Below are 15,290 nucleotides of genomic sequence, written 5' to 3' on the forward strand. Positions count from 1 at the left end.
TGAAGAATAAGAACATATTAATGTGTTTATTCCATGTAGTTTATGTTCAGTGATCGAAGGATCTATTACTTTCATGCGTACAATTGGATTAAAAAAATTATCAACAGAGTGGAGGAAATGTATTTTACCATCTTGACAAGTATACGTGGACGAGGTGGGGTTTTGTAATTTATCCATAGCAGAATGATTAAGTGTGTGTTGGTATTTGATAGTTTTTAGTATTGCAGTCATACAGTGTAGAGGAATTTATCTTTTTTTATATATATTAGTTTATCACAATTATTTGTAAATTTTTCTTAAAAAATTAATTTAATATTTTTTTAGTAAAATATAACTAAAAATAAAAATTACCATAAAAAAGATCTTTTTTAATGGGATTCAGTAAACTACACTTGGACTCCAAAATCCGCAATCAAGCCAATCAAAGAAAAACAAAGGTAAAAGAAAATGTGTTGAATATTCTCGCAAACCAATAGAAAGTATACACATGGCATGTAATTAAAACCCCAGTTAAATCGTCGGCACCTAATCATTCCTCCCTTACCGAAATAAACGCTCTCAGGAAGATCTCCCTCCTCTATCTCCCCGTTTGAACGATGCATCTCGATGATGGTTTTGTCCTCGAAGTTGTGCCTCACCTGATCGATTTCCCCTCTAATTTACCAGTAATCAATGATCATGTTTTTCTTTTCAATTTAAGTTTCAATTGATGATTTATTTACCTTTTATTTTTGCTCGTATTCAAATCCTTTGCATTACAGCCAAGCCCACGCGATTTTCAAGTGCATGAATTCATTGATTATTTGAATTAATTTAGGATTCTATTGCTCTTTTTTAATTTTGAATCGGCAGGCAGACTTTTGTTGGACCAGAAGATGTAGTTGCAAACAAGTAAGCACACTGACTTGTAAATTTTTCTGCTGTAAACGACATGTCATTCAATCATCTCTCTCTCAATTTTTTTTAATAGATTGTTGTTCATAAAGATAGTCCTAGAGGTGTACATTTCCGGCGAGCCGGTCCGAGAGATAATGTAATTTTTATAATTTGTAAATTTAAATTTATTTATGATTCTAAAAGCATTATTTCTTAGGTATTATTCAGTACACGGGTGGGTTAGGTGGTGCATGTGCTTCATCACTCGCATACGGGTGGGACCCACTTTATGGTCACAACACGTGGCGCAGCATGGATGTGAGTGAGAGAGCAGGGCATTAGGTGTGAATTGTAGAAGCTGATTGTTGTTGATTCAACTGGTGTGATGATATATGTATAGTTGTATTTTAAGCCTGAAGAAGTGCGTGCTTGCATAGTGACATGCGGGGGCTTATGTCCAGGGCTCAATACAGTGATTCTATGGAGTTGGTGATGTACATGGAATTATGGTGAGTTTTATCCAGAGACAGGTAGAGAGTTGTGTTTAATTGTTGAATTGTTTGCTCTGAGAAAGAGTTTTCAAACGGTTGATTGAATTTGCAGGGAGGTTATAGGGATTCTTATCCGAGAAACACCATAAATTTCATGCCCAAAGTTGTGAATGACATGCATAAGCGCAGTGGCACATTTCTTTGCACTTCACGAGGAGGTCATGATACTAACAAGATAGTTGATATTATTCAGGACAAGAGAATAAATCAGGTGGATACACATTTTTCTTTCATAAATTTCCAAATATGGTACACAAGCTGAATGAAATAAGGTAGACTGGTTTTGTGGATGTATAAGTATATATTGTTGGAGGTAATGACACCCAGAGAGGAGCAGCTTTAATTTACAAGGTGGTTATTTCTCCAACAAGAACTTGTTCCATCAATTGTACCTATCAGTCAGCCTGCGTTATGGTATGATGCAAGTGTATCACACTTGCATGCCTTTTCTTCTCTTCAATTTGTGTTTTTGGTACATTTTTAGAAGGAAGTTTAGAAATGTGGTCTTGACGTGGCAGTTGCTGGGATCCCTTAGATGATTGATAATGACATTGCGGTGAGTTTTGTATTTCATTCTGCAATTTTATGCTTCAGAGCAAGGTTTGATTTTCAAGGCTTTGCACATTTTTTTTCAAATGTTTGTAGTTTTGGAATTGGCGTGCTTGAGTTGAACTGTATTGAACCTGGAAAATGATGTAAATTGCATTGTTGTTCTAGGTGATAGACAAATCTTTTGGAATTGATACTGCTGTTGAAGAAGCTCAGAGAGCAACTAATGCTGCGCATGTGGAGGTTGAAAGTGAGGAAAATGGAGTTGGAATTGTTAAACCTTGTGGGCAGATACAGTGGTAAACTTTTTGAACATATTTTAATAGATGGCACATTGATGGCCATCAGATTCTCACTGTATTTATTCTTTCCTTCCAGCTTCCTTGTGCTTTGAATCCTGCAGGTTTCATTGCAATGTTTGCAACTTTGGCAAATTGAGACATGGTAAGACTTTTTTTGGTAACCATCTTCTTGAACTTACAATTATTTGGATCCAATTTCAATGTCGTTAGAGTGTCATGTTTGATGATAAGTAAATCAAAGGCACTTGCTGAGAGGGTTGGAAAATAATAACTTGATGCGGACATAAGATTGAGTCCTAGATCCTTGTTAGTCAATAAAGTTACCCATGATCATCCTGTTTTATTGAGTCATAACAATAATGTGATTGTTTGCTCCAAGTTTGGCTGTTTCAGGAAGTTTGGCCTTTTTTGTTTGTGTATGAAGCAATGATTTGTTGTTGTAATCACTATTTTGTAACAGGATTGTGTGTTAGGAAAAATTAGGTAGTCTTATATACCATCTTTGATGCTTGACGTCTTCAAAAATGGTAGATTTAAGCATGCCTTCTGTGTAAGGATGTTGTAAGCTTGTTTTCCTAGAAAACATATTGCTGCATACACACACATGCATGTGTATCTTTATTCTGTATTTATTTATGTGTGAATGGTTGTACATATGCATGCATAAGTAATCATATAAGCTATATTCCCATCTCTCACACGTTTAGCATAGGCTTCCCTTTTCTTCTCCAAACTATGGGTTGGAAAATGTATTGCTTCAGGATGTGCTTCAATGGTGTGGTGTAGTGCCCAAAATCACTCATAATATTACAACTTAGTGATATGCTACTGTGTTCGGATATTGAAATATAACAAGATTGCCTTTTGAATTTATTGAAAAGAGGATAAAAGAAAATGGGCATTTGTTATTGTGTTAGCAGAAGGAACTGGCCAGGAATATGTTGCTCAGAACATGCATGCAGTTGACGAGTGAGATGCTTCAGGGAACAGGCAACTTCTAGATGTTGGTCTGTGGTTAACTCAAAAGGTTAAGGTGGGTTCAAAAAGTTGCCATCTCTCTCAACTCAAGTTTTTTTATTTCACAGAACAGTGTAGTTATGTGCCATTTTTTTCATGAGTTTGTTTGTCCATGATTTTCACATGTGCTTTTATTTTTAATTCTTCGCGGTGGGTGGGGGATGGGTTTGTGGGGTGCTGCTGACAGGAGGTATGATATTGTAGGCTGTTACTGCCATGTTAAGCAATTACTTTTCCCAAACTTGGTGTTCCAACTTTCCTGGGCCTCAAAATTATGAGCCTGTTTGGTATTGTAGGTGCTTTTCAAAGTGTTTTTTGCTAGAAAATGTATTGAAATAATGGTTTTTTATTTTTTAAAATTTATTTTTGATATTAACACATCAAAACGTTCTGAAAACATAAAAATATTAATTTGAAGTAAAGAAAAACAGTTTTTTTAAAAAAATTTAAAACATTTTTAAAATACAAAAACAAACGGACTCATATGCCACATAGCAATCATGTTAGGTGGTAAATTGGTACAACCACCTATTACCTAATTTTAATACATTTATGTTGCTGTACCCATCATTCTGTTTGAGACAGACCATTTCTTTCATTTCTGTTACCTCATCTATTTACTTTGTTATTGTTATTATTAGTGTTATTCCTTTCATACTGACTGTTAGTATCTCATGTTGCAGGATCATTTTACAGAGGTTAAGAAGATGGAGATAGATATGAAATATATAGGTATCTCCCAAATGATTGCATTAGAATTTTATCTTTGGTATAACTAAGTGGTCCGTGTTATGATTCTCACTTCTGCTAAACACAATCCTAATTCAAGGTTGACCTTTTTACGTAAACTACAGCCAATGGGAAAAAAAAATAGTGTATGATTGAAGGACAAAAAAATGTGAACAACGTACTTGGCAGGCTTATCTCTAGCTAATGAAAGGTTATGCTAAAATCCTTGTCCTAAAAAATTATTCATTTTCATTGAGTTGGTTATCCTAGGATCAAGAATTAAGAAAGTATGTTTGAGAACATTGTGAAAATTATCCCCTATACTGATGAAAGAGAAGAGGTCTATGTATCTGAATGTTGATATTTTCGCATGCAGATCCTGCATACATGGTACGAGCTATTCCAAGTAATGCATCAGACAGCATCTCTTGCACCCGTCTTGCACAAAGTGCTGTTCATGGGGCCATGGCTGGGTACACGGGATTCACAGTTGGTCCAGTAAACAGTAGACGTGCTTATATTTCCATTTCTGTAAGCACTTCTCTTCTCAATATGTGTCTATGAGGGCATCTCCAATGGCAAAAACCATTTAGGATAGCCAAATTGTTAATATACTTTTTTGAATAGAATAAACGTTTTTTTTTTTTTCCTAACATGCACTTCAATGGGAAAAAAGCTATGTTAACGGACAATTTGTATTTTAATATATTTGATATTAATACTTTTGGCTCTTTGAGAAAAGCCATTGAGAAAAGATGTCCAGATGAAAGAAGAAATCTTTATATATATATATATATCTATATATATATATATATATATTAATGTTTTTGGCTCTTTTGATAGCTATGTAGGAATGACTTTTCATTGACAGAAAAAGGGATTTTGGCTCATCATTTGGCTATCCCATTGGACCTACAAAACCAGGGGAGAAAAGCTAAATTGCTTTTTTTTTTTCTCCTTTTGGCTCTTCCATTGGAGATGCCCTGACTAACATGACTTTATATGAATACAATTTCACTTGCTGGTTTAGCTTTTTTTTAAATATAGAGAATAAATTGCTTAGGTTTTTTTTTTTTTTTTTTGGCTCATCCATTGAAGATTCCCCGAGTAACATGACTTTCTATGAATACAATTTCACGTTTAGCTTCTTTTTTAAAATATAGACTTGGCTCTTATATTTGTAATTTTACTAGTTGAATGTCTAAGTGTGAATCAATCTGTCAAAAACTTGTGAGAAGCCTTTATATATTATGCATTTAAACAGGAAAAGCTAAATTCTTTGGTTGGATTAATAAAATTAACTTACCCTGTAAGTGAGTAGTGGATTAAATTCTTGTCATCATAAGATCCCGTAAGTGCTTGAGTCTCAGAGGAGGAATAATAAGTATAAGATGTGTAAGAATAAATTCAACTACTGCCAGGGTGCAGGAATGCAAAACTAATTTGGGGTGCTGCTGCTGCCTTTTCACAGATGAAAACTAGTACAATTCCCTGCTCCGTTGTCAGTCACTTGTACTTACAGTTTACACAAGCATTATATAGTTTCTTTGCACCAGACTGCAAGAAACTGTTCTATTTTCCTCCTGCCGATACAGACAGTGCAGAATATGATTAACTGTTAGTGGCCCTTTTATTATCGTTCGATGCTGGGCTAACCTTGTAGTTTGCCTTGTAAATTGCCTGTGCCTTCCAGTCTTCTGAAGTAGTGAGAGTTCAATTTTAAGCTGTTATTGAACTCCAAAAACGCACAACAATTATTTTTAATTAGTAGCAGGGTAGATCTTGGAGCTCGTGGAAGCAATTATAAATTCTGTAACTAATGCAATACAATTTTGTGATTCAAAATCGACTCAACTGTTTTGATATTGCAGAGAGTGACAGAGGCACAAAACACAGTGAAGTTGACAGAGGATGTGGGCCAGACTGCTTGCTTCTACAAATCAGCCTATTTTCTTGAATTCCAATGAGACACTTGCAAGAAACAGTTGATAGAGAGACTGTTGATCGGATCCACAACCTGAAGATTAGTTCTACTTAGATTTTATGGGTCTGAGCAAAAATCCAAACAGGTCAGTGATGACTCTTGTTCTTTCCACTATGGTGAAAACTCTGAAATCTTCCAATCATGAGGAATCCAAGAACGTACCACAGATATAAATTCACCACTGCTTTTAATCAAGTAGAAATATTATTTGATGGCTGCCATTCATGATGATTCTTAAATTATAGACAACACTTTAGGTTCAATCTTTCGCAAGAGTCTGGTGTTTTAGGACAACACTGTCTGTTTCTCAATGACTTGCCATCAAATTTACTAAATTCAAATGATATCAATGTACATTTATAGTTAATTAATGAACATTGTCTTACGCTTGCACTTTGTTCGTGTTTAGATCGTTTAGCTGATCAACTCTCTATATGCAATGAATTGATGATGATAAAACTTGCATTAGACTGGTTCGACAGTGTCTATGATTGGTTACATGCCTGTTTTACTTGACAAGTAATTTATGTGCATCTTTTATAAAAATTTCCCGTAAATTAGAGCTTGTTCCGCTCTCAGAGAGAAATCATCGAGAGTAGGTGGTCCTTTACTCTATTGCTTTATAGCCAAACTCCAAATTCAAAAACAGACAGCTCTAATAAATCCAGTGGTGATGAGATCATCTGGATGAGAGCCGCGACATGGACGACGATAATAGGACATGTTAGTATCTTTTGTCTCATATATAAAGTTGCAAGTTGCTCGCTGTGCCTATCATTTACAACTGGGTTATGTACCAGCCGCTCATGTGGCTCATTGTAGATGGTCAAACACGAATTTGGGGAGCAGAACTTCCGCTGCTAGATTCAATTCGGGACCCCTCCTTGCAACTTGCTCATAAAGTCTCACCGTCTCAGCGAATGCAAATCATAAACATGACAGGAATAGTCAATTACGACCTTGTTGTGAGAGCCAAGTTCCAAAACTTTGGCAACTCTTGGTACACATGGTTATGCATGAACCTGCATATAAAAGATGCGGACCCTAGTTCTTGCTGTAAGTTGACTTGAGGTTCAGTTAGAAGCCTACCTTGGTTTCGTTTCCAGCTAATTGTCAACTCAAAAATCCCAAATTCCATGGCAAACTCAGTTAGAAGCCGTAGACCACGGTAAACTCAGAAGACTTCCAAATTCCAGCAGTGAGACTGAAATCCCGTCAGCAAGTTGCACATAATTAACCTCTTGAGTGGTTTCTATGAGAGGCGACAAGCAGATTTATGGTCATTTGTTATGACTTTAGATGAGGAAAAATATCTGCTTCATTATGATCCAGTATCTACCTCTCTACTAGATCACTGTTTGGGTAGATATATTTTCTAAATACAACAGTAACAGTCATTATTATATCTTGTGAGAGAGTTTCCTAGTCAATTGACGAGAGTAATGTTTGGAGTGACGTTTAGGCACGGGAGTCTCTCAAATGAGGGGGGGGTACTACTTGATGATGGTGTTATTAGAATTTTCAATACATATTACAATGATCTTCCAGACCAAGTCAGGAAGCGAAAATCATAACAATACAAGGATGGAGAACAAGGGAAGAGGTTAGGAGTCAAGATTCAAAAGGTATGGCACCCATGGATTGGATTTTCTTTGACAATTCATTCATGATACTGCCAATGTTTAAATTTCAACGCTCCCAACATTATCCTAATCACACACGTACGGCTAATTACACAAACATACCACACGCTCAACCTGAGGAGAATTCCATTGGTGGATGAGTCTTTATTCTCGTAATAGGGTGTTATATCTTTTTTTCTTTGATGAACTTGGTCCCTTTTTTTATCTTTTTCTAAGATGAAGGCCTTCGATCGAACGTACTTTGTATGCGGGGCCCTATTCGAACATTGCCTACTAATCTACTGACACGTAAGCAAAAACAATTGCTCCTCGTCAGAAAAGGCCTCCACTTCCTCTCCGCTCAACTCTACATCCCAATTTTCCGGCGAGACATCAACAGGTTGTGGCAGCACCTCCTCTCTCTTCACTCTTCTCCTCTTCCTGCCCGTGGCCGGAGGCGAGCTGGACAGTCCAGCCTCCAAAGGAAAATTCAGGATTGCTTTCCTGCCCCTCATTTTGAATGCAGCACAGTCATAAGCTTTTGCGGCATCGATATCACTGTCAAAAGTACCTAACCAAACCCGACTACCCTTCCTGGTTGGGTCACGGATCTCCGCCGCAAACTTTCCCCATGGCCTTCTTCGGACCCCTCTGTAATGCCTTAATATTGTCTCTTCTCTATCTTTCATCTTTACGAGTTCAGGTGGTGGGGACTGATTACTTGAATCTGAAAACATGGGTTCAGGAGGAGTCAAATCTATGATTTCAGATTTTATTTCAAAGCTACAGGTTTCTTGGGTGCTATAGTAACTTTGGTCTGATACTGGGGAGTTGGATTCGGACCCAGATAGGGAGTCCTCTAGTTTAACAGATATAGTGGCTACAGTGGACTCAAGATGACTGATGAACTCATCTGTGGAGGTGAAGTCTCCGAGAAGATATTGTCTTATGAGCTCTAACGTGGAGGATTCTTCTGGGGTTGCCATTTTTTAAAGACAGAAAAAATGAGCCAAAAAAGTGGATGTATGGGTGGTAGTCAAGTAGTTCTTTATATACAGGGAGTGAATTCAAGTTGCTGCTTTTGCTTTGAAAAATCGACATCAAATGGGACTCCATGAATTTATTAGATGCAGCAAGTTTACAGCACATGGAGCATCATTGTACACGGTTTTTACCCAAGTTTTGGAGCTGGATTTGGGTCCTCTTATCCAAACCTCATTAATGGGGATAAATTGAGGGCTCGGGGGATTTCAAATTGGCCGGGAGGAAAAGATCATTGAGTTTTGGAGTTTAGTGTGTGTCCCAATAAGCTCAACTTATGCTTGGCATCTAATGTGCATGTTGTGTGTTGACGTCTTGAATTGTTGGGGGGCAGATCTTGCAACTTGCATAGTAGGTCCCACAATGAACTCAGCTCATCAAAGGTCTCTCGTCTTATTTTCTCCGTAGGCTTCACGCATTTTGTTGTAGCCTGTGGCTACTAGGAAAAGGCGAAGCGCTTTCACGGTATAATAAATAGATATTGAAAAAAATTATTAATATTTATTAGATGGTTAGAATTTATTGGAAGGTTAAGTTTTTTTGGGATGATTTAGAATCTATTATAAATAAATATCATGTAATTCTATTTCAATTTAATAAAAAATAAAAGCTTCTTGTTTCTATGAATGCAAGCATATTATTGGACCACGTTGATGTGCTTGCAGTAAGAGAAAATTGATTTAATATTTTTATTTGCAAATGCAAGAAGATAATTGATGCGCTTTAAAAAAAATGTTAGTATAATATGTCATATTTTATAAATATGACATATCGTGAAATTTAAATTTTTTTTTAGATTAAAGAAAATAAGCAGATATTATTTTTTCATTTTAAAAACTGACTTCCACAACTCTTATTTAAAAAAAAAAAAACTAGCAAATCTCTTGGTTTTCTTCCTTTTAAACACTTAAAAATCAAACCCATCTTAGTTTCCAAGCTTTTTAAGATGTTTTCCTCTTTAAAATCCATCTTTTCCACTACTGCAACCTTTTTCCCCACCACCCAACTATTTTTTTAGTCCTACAAGCAAGGTAAACATACTATATTGTTATGAATTTGTGTTTGTTTTAGTTAAAATTAAATCATTATTTAGAGTTTATATTGAATTTAGAGTTTTTTAAATTAGTGATAAATTAATTATGAATACCATCAATTAAGATTGATTTGATATTTTTGAACATAAAAATAAGTTATATTAATTACAAATTAATTATTTCAATGAATTGTGTGCTGTTGAATTTTGGATATGCTGCCAAGTTAGAGAATTTGTATAGATTGGTTGGAATTAACTAATAATGTTATCAAGTATACTTGATAATTTCATGCAATAGAGCATGAATACAATAGAATTATGAAGAATTGCACATTGTAATCAATTGTAGATAAGTTATCAAATTTGATATTTTTCTTGAATTGTTTTAATTTGCTATGAATTTGGATTTGATTTAATACAATTGAGTATGAAAATATCAATTTTTCTTGATATCATGAATTATGTTTAATTTTGGTCAAGTATACATTGTGTTAAATTTTAGGAATTTGTTTGAATTTGTCATGAATTTTGGCAATTAGGGTTGAGGTAATTTAATTTAGTTAAAATTACATCCAATTGACCAAAACCTATTTTTTTTTTGTTTTTTTTTTTGTGCAGAATGTCTTATAATATATTTATGTTATATCATTACAATGACACTATTATTCCTGATATGAAGAATAGTATCACACATAATGATGGAAGAAGTTTGTTGTTAAATGGTAATTTAGTCATTTCATATACGGAAATGAAAGAAATTATTTGTCATGGAATTAGGTGGAATTATAATAATATTGATATTGAAATAACTTGGAGGTGTCAAATTGGTGAACATCAATATTATCCCATATTGATTCTATATGATAACAATTTTAAGACAATGATTAATTTTTTCATCCAAAGTGGATTGAACATAATGGTATTGTTTGTGAATAGTCAACCAAAATCTGTGTGTTCCAGCTTCTAGTCAAAGATGTATAAGTGCCTCAAAATATGTTCGTCATTCAAAGTCAATTCATAGAGGGAAAAATAATTTATTGTTGGACGATTTGCTACAAAGGATTAATGATATTATGTTTGACAATTCATTCGCTGATCAATATAGGTTTGACTATTTTTAAGCCTAGTGACAATGAAGATGATGAGATGCTAGACCGAAATATGACAATAAATGTTGTTGATGATGATGACATAATACCTTTTATTCTTGAATTTGAAGATGCTTCCAAGTTTACTTTTGTTGTTTCTCATAATTAGGCAATTAGTCATAGACATTTGCTAAGAGGCTTTGATTTGGAGGTTAGACAAACATTTAGCAATAAAAATGAATTGATTAATGTAATTAAATGATGACACATTGAGTTGGATATCAAGTCCAATGGTAACTCGATATTTGTTTAATTACAATATATGCAAACATCTAAATGTAAGTGGTATTTATGTGTGGGGATATTATAAAAATTCAGATTTATTTGAGATAACAAAGTTAAAAAGGCTATATGTATATACCTTAACCGTTGTCCAAAAAGACCACCATCAACTCAATGCAAATTTTATTACTAATGCTATATTAACTCTTGTGATGGATAATATTTTAATGATGACTGTGAGCTATAGAATGAGATAAAATTTCATTACAAGTATAAATATCATATGAAAAAGTATAGGTTGAAAAACAAAAAGTGCTTGAGCATCTATTTGGTTTACACAAGGAGTTTTTTGAGAAATTATCAAGGTTGTTACTAGCAATAAAAAAAATAAAATTATGAAACAATTATTGAATAGACGCACAAAGAAAATCTTGATGATAATATAATCATTTTTAGGAGAGTTTTTTGGTCATTTGAAACTTGTATTGAAGGTTTTATGTATTATAGACCATTGATCAATGTTGATGGCAGACATTTGTATAGGTGATATGATAGAAAGTTATTGATTGTTGTTATTTTTATGCAAATAATAGGACATTCTTGTTAACTTTTACTATTGTTGATGAAGAAAATAATTTTAATTATAGATAGTTTTTGCTTTTTTTATAAAGATACGTTACCGATGATAGAACATGTATATGTATAATATCAAATAGACATATTGGTATAAAGAATGGAATAACATAAATTTAGTGTGAATCTATAGGATACCATCAGTATTGTGCATAATATATTTTTTTTTTGCAACTTCAATCATAAATTCAAAGACCTATCTACCCAAAACAATTGATGAGGATGTGTTTCTATTAACTTTCAAGAAACAAATTTGATTTATGGTATGAAATAATATGTAAGTTGGATCCAACATATCAAGAAAGGCTTGAACATAAACAAAAAAAAAGGCATTATGTTATGATGGTTGTCACCAACATGATAATATACAAGCTAATCTTTTAAAATAATTTAATCATGTTCTGAAAGGTTCTCGTGAAATGCATATTTCATCTTTAGTGTAATTGACATTTTGTAAGTGTAATAGTTATTGAGTCAAGTAGAGATATAAAACAAATGATTTTTTTCAACGTGGAATAATTTGACCCTCATCAGTTCAAGTTGAATTGACAATGAACAAGGATAGATAAAAAGATCATATTGTAATGTTGTTCGACTTTGAATAATAGGTTTTCAAGGTCAACACCCTCATTAAACTAGGTGTTATAAAAGAAGTCAGATGGATAGTCAGACCGATTGGAAGAACATTCTAACTTTCATGTTCACATATTCTTACATGTTATGCTAAGAATCACTTTGATTTTACATAGTTTTTTTTATAATTATTACACGGTTCAGAGCTATAGATCAGCACATTGGCATGGAATTTTATTAATTACAAGACGAGTTAAAATAAAGTGATTATATAGGATCTCAAGTTGAAGCAAACTCTTCTAAATGAAGAATCGATCGTGGTTGATGAATGTTTACTTATTTGCATAACAAGATGGATGCAAGAAAATATCAAACATATTATAGATGTGGTATATGCAATGAAACAAGTTATAATAGGAAAACATGTCATATTCGATAATGTATATATTGCAATACAATTATATGTGAACAAATATTAGTTAAAATATATTATAATATTTGTCTTAAGTATACTAAACTTATCTCACATCACATTAAACATATATACCCTTACATAGCATGTTATGCACACAAGATGATGGATCCTTTTTTTATGTCAGGCAACCACATTATGAAATTCATATTTCTAGAGAGCATGACTATTTTTATGGAGAGTTTGAATCACAATATATGCCTATTAGGCTTGTTGACACTTCTGTTCTATGATTGTAGGATAGACTAAACGATGTTTTTGCCAGGGTTATAATTATATTTAATTTTAATAAATATTTTCATTACTTAACATTAAAGGTATTATACATATTTATATAATTATGTTTTAAATTATTATATGGGATGAGGTTATGATTTATTGTCAAACACATAAACAAATGAAACTATATAAACAGGTTTAGCCATATGCTTGTCAGGTTCGTCTTTTATACATCAATTATCTAGAACACATCAAGCTTAACTACAGCTTAATCCTTGCATTAATTAAGAGATGTAGACATGACACACACATTACATTCTAAACATAGAAAGATGACACAAATACTATAGGAAGTTATAGTTTTGCTTGGACTTTCTATTGATGGACGAGCAATGACATCTAATGGCTTGCATAATTAAATTGTGTTATATAAGTGTATATTTGGAGTGACATCTTTTTTTTTTTGAATTAAAAGGGGTAAACACGACTAAAAGGTTGATATCTTCTCCCACTTCTTTTTTTGAATTAAAAGGGGTAACATACATCTTAAAAGAAGATATTTATCATACCATCAGACGATTCTAACTACAAGATTTTGCAAAGGTATCCATTATATATGAATTAGTATGATAATTTTAATATATTATATAGGTATGTTATAACATATATATTGCATCTGTTTGATAATATATTATTCATAAACCTCATGATGAGATATGTGTATTTAATTTTTCTAATGCTTCTAGATGATTTTGATGTCATTTCCACATATAGCTGTTGATATACTATATTGGCATGCTTATACAAACATATATCTTTTGCATGTATAAAGGGGTCAAGTAGGTTATGGGATGTTTCATACTTCTATAAGTATAAATTAAAGAATTAAAAATAATTATTTACATTTTAAATGTTTGTTATTAACACAAAATAAACAACTCATTTTCTTTATTTAATAATAGTTATAGTATTTAAAGTATCTTCATGTGGGTCAACCTCAAATGCCTAGATTGTCATTTATGATTGTTTGGACTATGAGGAGTACATTTTAACTCCCACTACGATGTAAGTATTGCAATGTTATTTTGCACCTATATGAATTTACATTGTCTAATTATAACTTTAAAAACACAATTAAACTAATATATTTGTAATGTTAGGTGGTGTACTAATAGAGTATTTGATAATAATTCAATGTATGTATTGTCATTTTATTGAAGTAAGTTAGATAGGTAACAACCTATCCAATTATTTTTTGAACCATTAGAAAAAATTCAACTTCATTGAATTACTAATGTTTAATATTTAAAGAACTTATCTTCTACAGGTCATGTGGATGCTTTATAGGGATAAAAGATTTATAGTTGCTCCAGCTATTTGTGTTGTTCTAGGATTAAGTCAACTATAACACCTAAAAGGGTGTGAACTAAGTGGATCACTAATATTAACAAATAATATAAATTAATTCAAATAAACACAATAACTTATAATATAATTAAAATGCTTAAAGTAAAGAGATTAGAGAGAGAATTTGCAAACTAAAAAAGAAAATGTCATCTTCAAGATTTTTTTTGGGGTGAAAATACCTCATCAAAATCAAGAGTTTTTTCCTAACTCTTAAAGGTTTTTAATTAAGTGTGATTTTTGTTATCATAATTTTACTCTCTTAATAAAGTGGATATTATAATTGAAACTTCTAGTAATATCTCAATATCTCACAAGATAACACTTATAGGATTAAAATGTGTTTAAGTGTAGTGAGAATAAAATTATATACTTTTGAGCTAGAATATAAAGGTTTGATTATATAAATTTGAGTATAATTAAGGATTGATATTTTTGTAATATTTTTGCACCTATAATAACTTGTGTATACTCGAAATCCCTCTTTAATTTAGCAATATATATATATATATTGCTATATATAAACTTTCCATTTATAACTATTATAATCTTACTGACGACTCATACGGTCAACCGGTCCAGATTGGTTAATAGGTTGACCAGTTACTGTAAAATTCTCAGGTGTTCATCGTTGATGAATAAGCAGTCTACCGGTTCATTTGGTCATACCAAATGGTGGACCGATTCAAACAGATTTCCACTTTTGAAAAATTAACCTAATTGAATTCTTATAACCATTTATCATAGATTTTATAAATCCTTTAAATGAATGCACAATGAAGTGTGTGCATTCATTTTAATTATGTTATCAAATAGGATATAAAGATTTACATTGAGCACTAAAATTAATACTTCAACTAAGTCTTCATTTTGCATTTTTCTTGTACTGCTTGATTGATTTCTTCACGAAATCTA

At 32.7% G+C, this 15,290-nt stretch overlaps 2 protein-coding genes and 1 pseudogene across 3 annotated transcripts; 2 read left to right on the top strand and 1 right to left on the bottom strand.

The window, feature by feature from the left end:
* The first annotated feature begins 548 nt into the window (after positions 1-548).
* Positions 549-6,404, top strand: LOC105127218 (ATP-dependent 6-phosphofructokinase 4, chloroplastic-like; annotated as a pseudogene).
* LOC105127217 (ATP-dependent 6-phosphofructokinase 6-like) lies at positions 575-1,385 on the top strand. 2 transcript variants are annotated; one of them, XM_011028421.1, is made up of 5 exons: positions 575-665; positions 853-891; positions 971-1,033; positions 1,105-1,194; positions 1,277-1,385. In XM_011028421.1, the coding sequence occupies exons 1-5, from the start codon at positions 597-599 to the stop codon at positions 1,367-1,369; spliced, it is 354 nt and encodes a 117-aa protein (XP_011026723.1). In that variant the 5' UTR covers positions 575-596; the 3' UTR covers positions 1,370-1,385. The 2 variants fall into 2 exon arrangements, with proteins under 2 accessions (XP_011026723.1, XP_011026724.1); XM_011028422.1 differs by lacking the exon at positions 971-1,033.
* A 1,135-nt stretch (positions 6,405-7,539) lies between the features above and the next one.
* Positions 7,540-8,874, bottom strand: LOC105127220 (ethylene-responsive transcription factor ERF106). The gene has a single exon (XM_011028425.1). The coding sequence runs from the start codon at positions 8,614-8,616 to the stop codon at positions 7,930-7,932; it is 687 nt and encodes a 228-aa protein (XP_011026727.1). The 5' UTR covers positions 8,617-8,874; the 3' UTR covers positions 7,540-7,929.
* Positions 8,875-15,290: the final 6,416 nt, after the last annotated feature.

The sequence above is a fragment of the Populus euphratica genome, unplaced genomic scaffold (assembly GCF_000495115.2).
Source record: "Populus euphratica unplaced genomic scaffold, PopEup_1.0 scaffold7.1, whole genome shotgun sequence".
Taxonomy (NCBI): Eukaryota; Viridiplantae; Streptophyta; class Magnoliopsida; order Malpighiales; family Salicaceae; genus Populus; species Populus euphratica.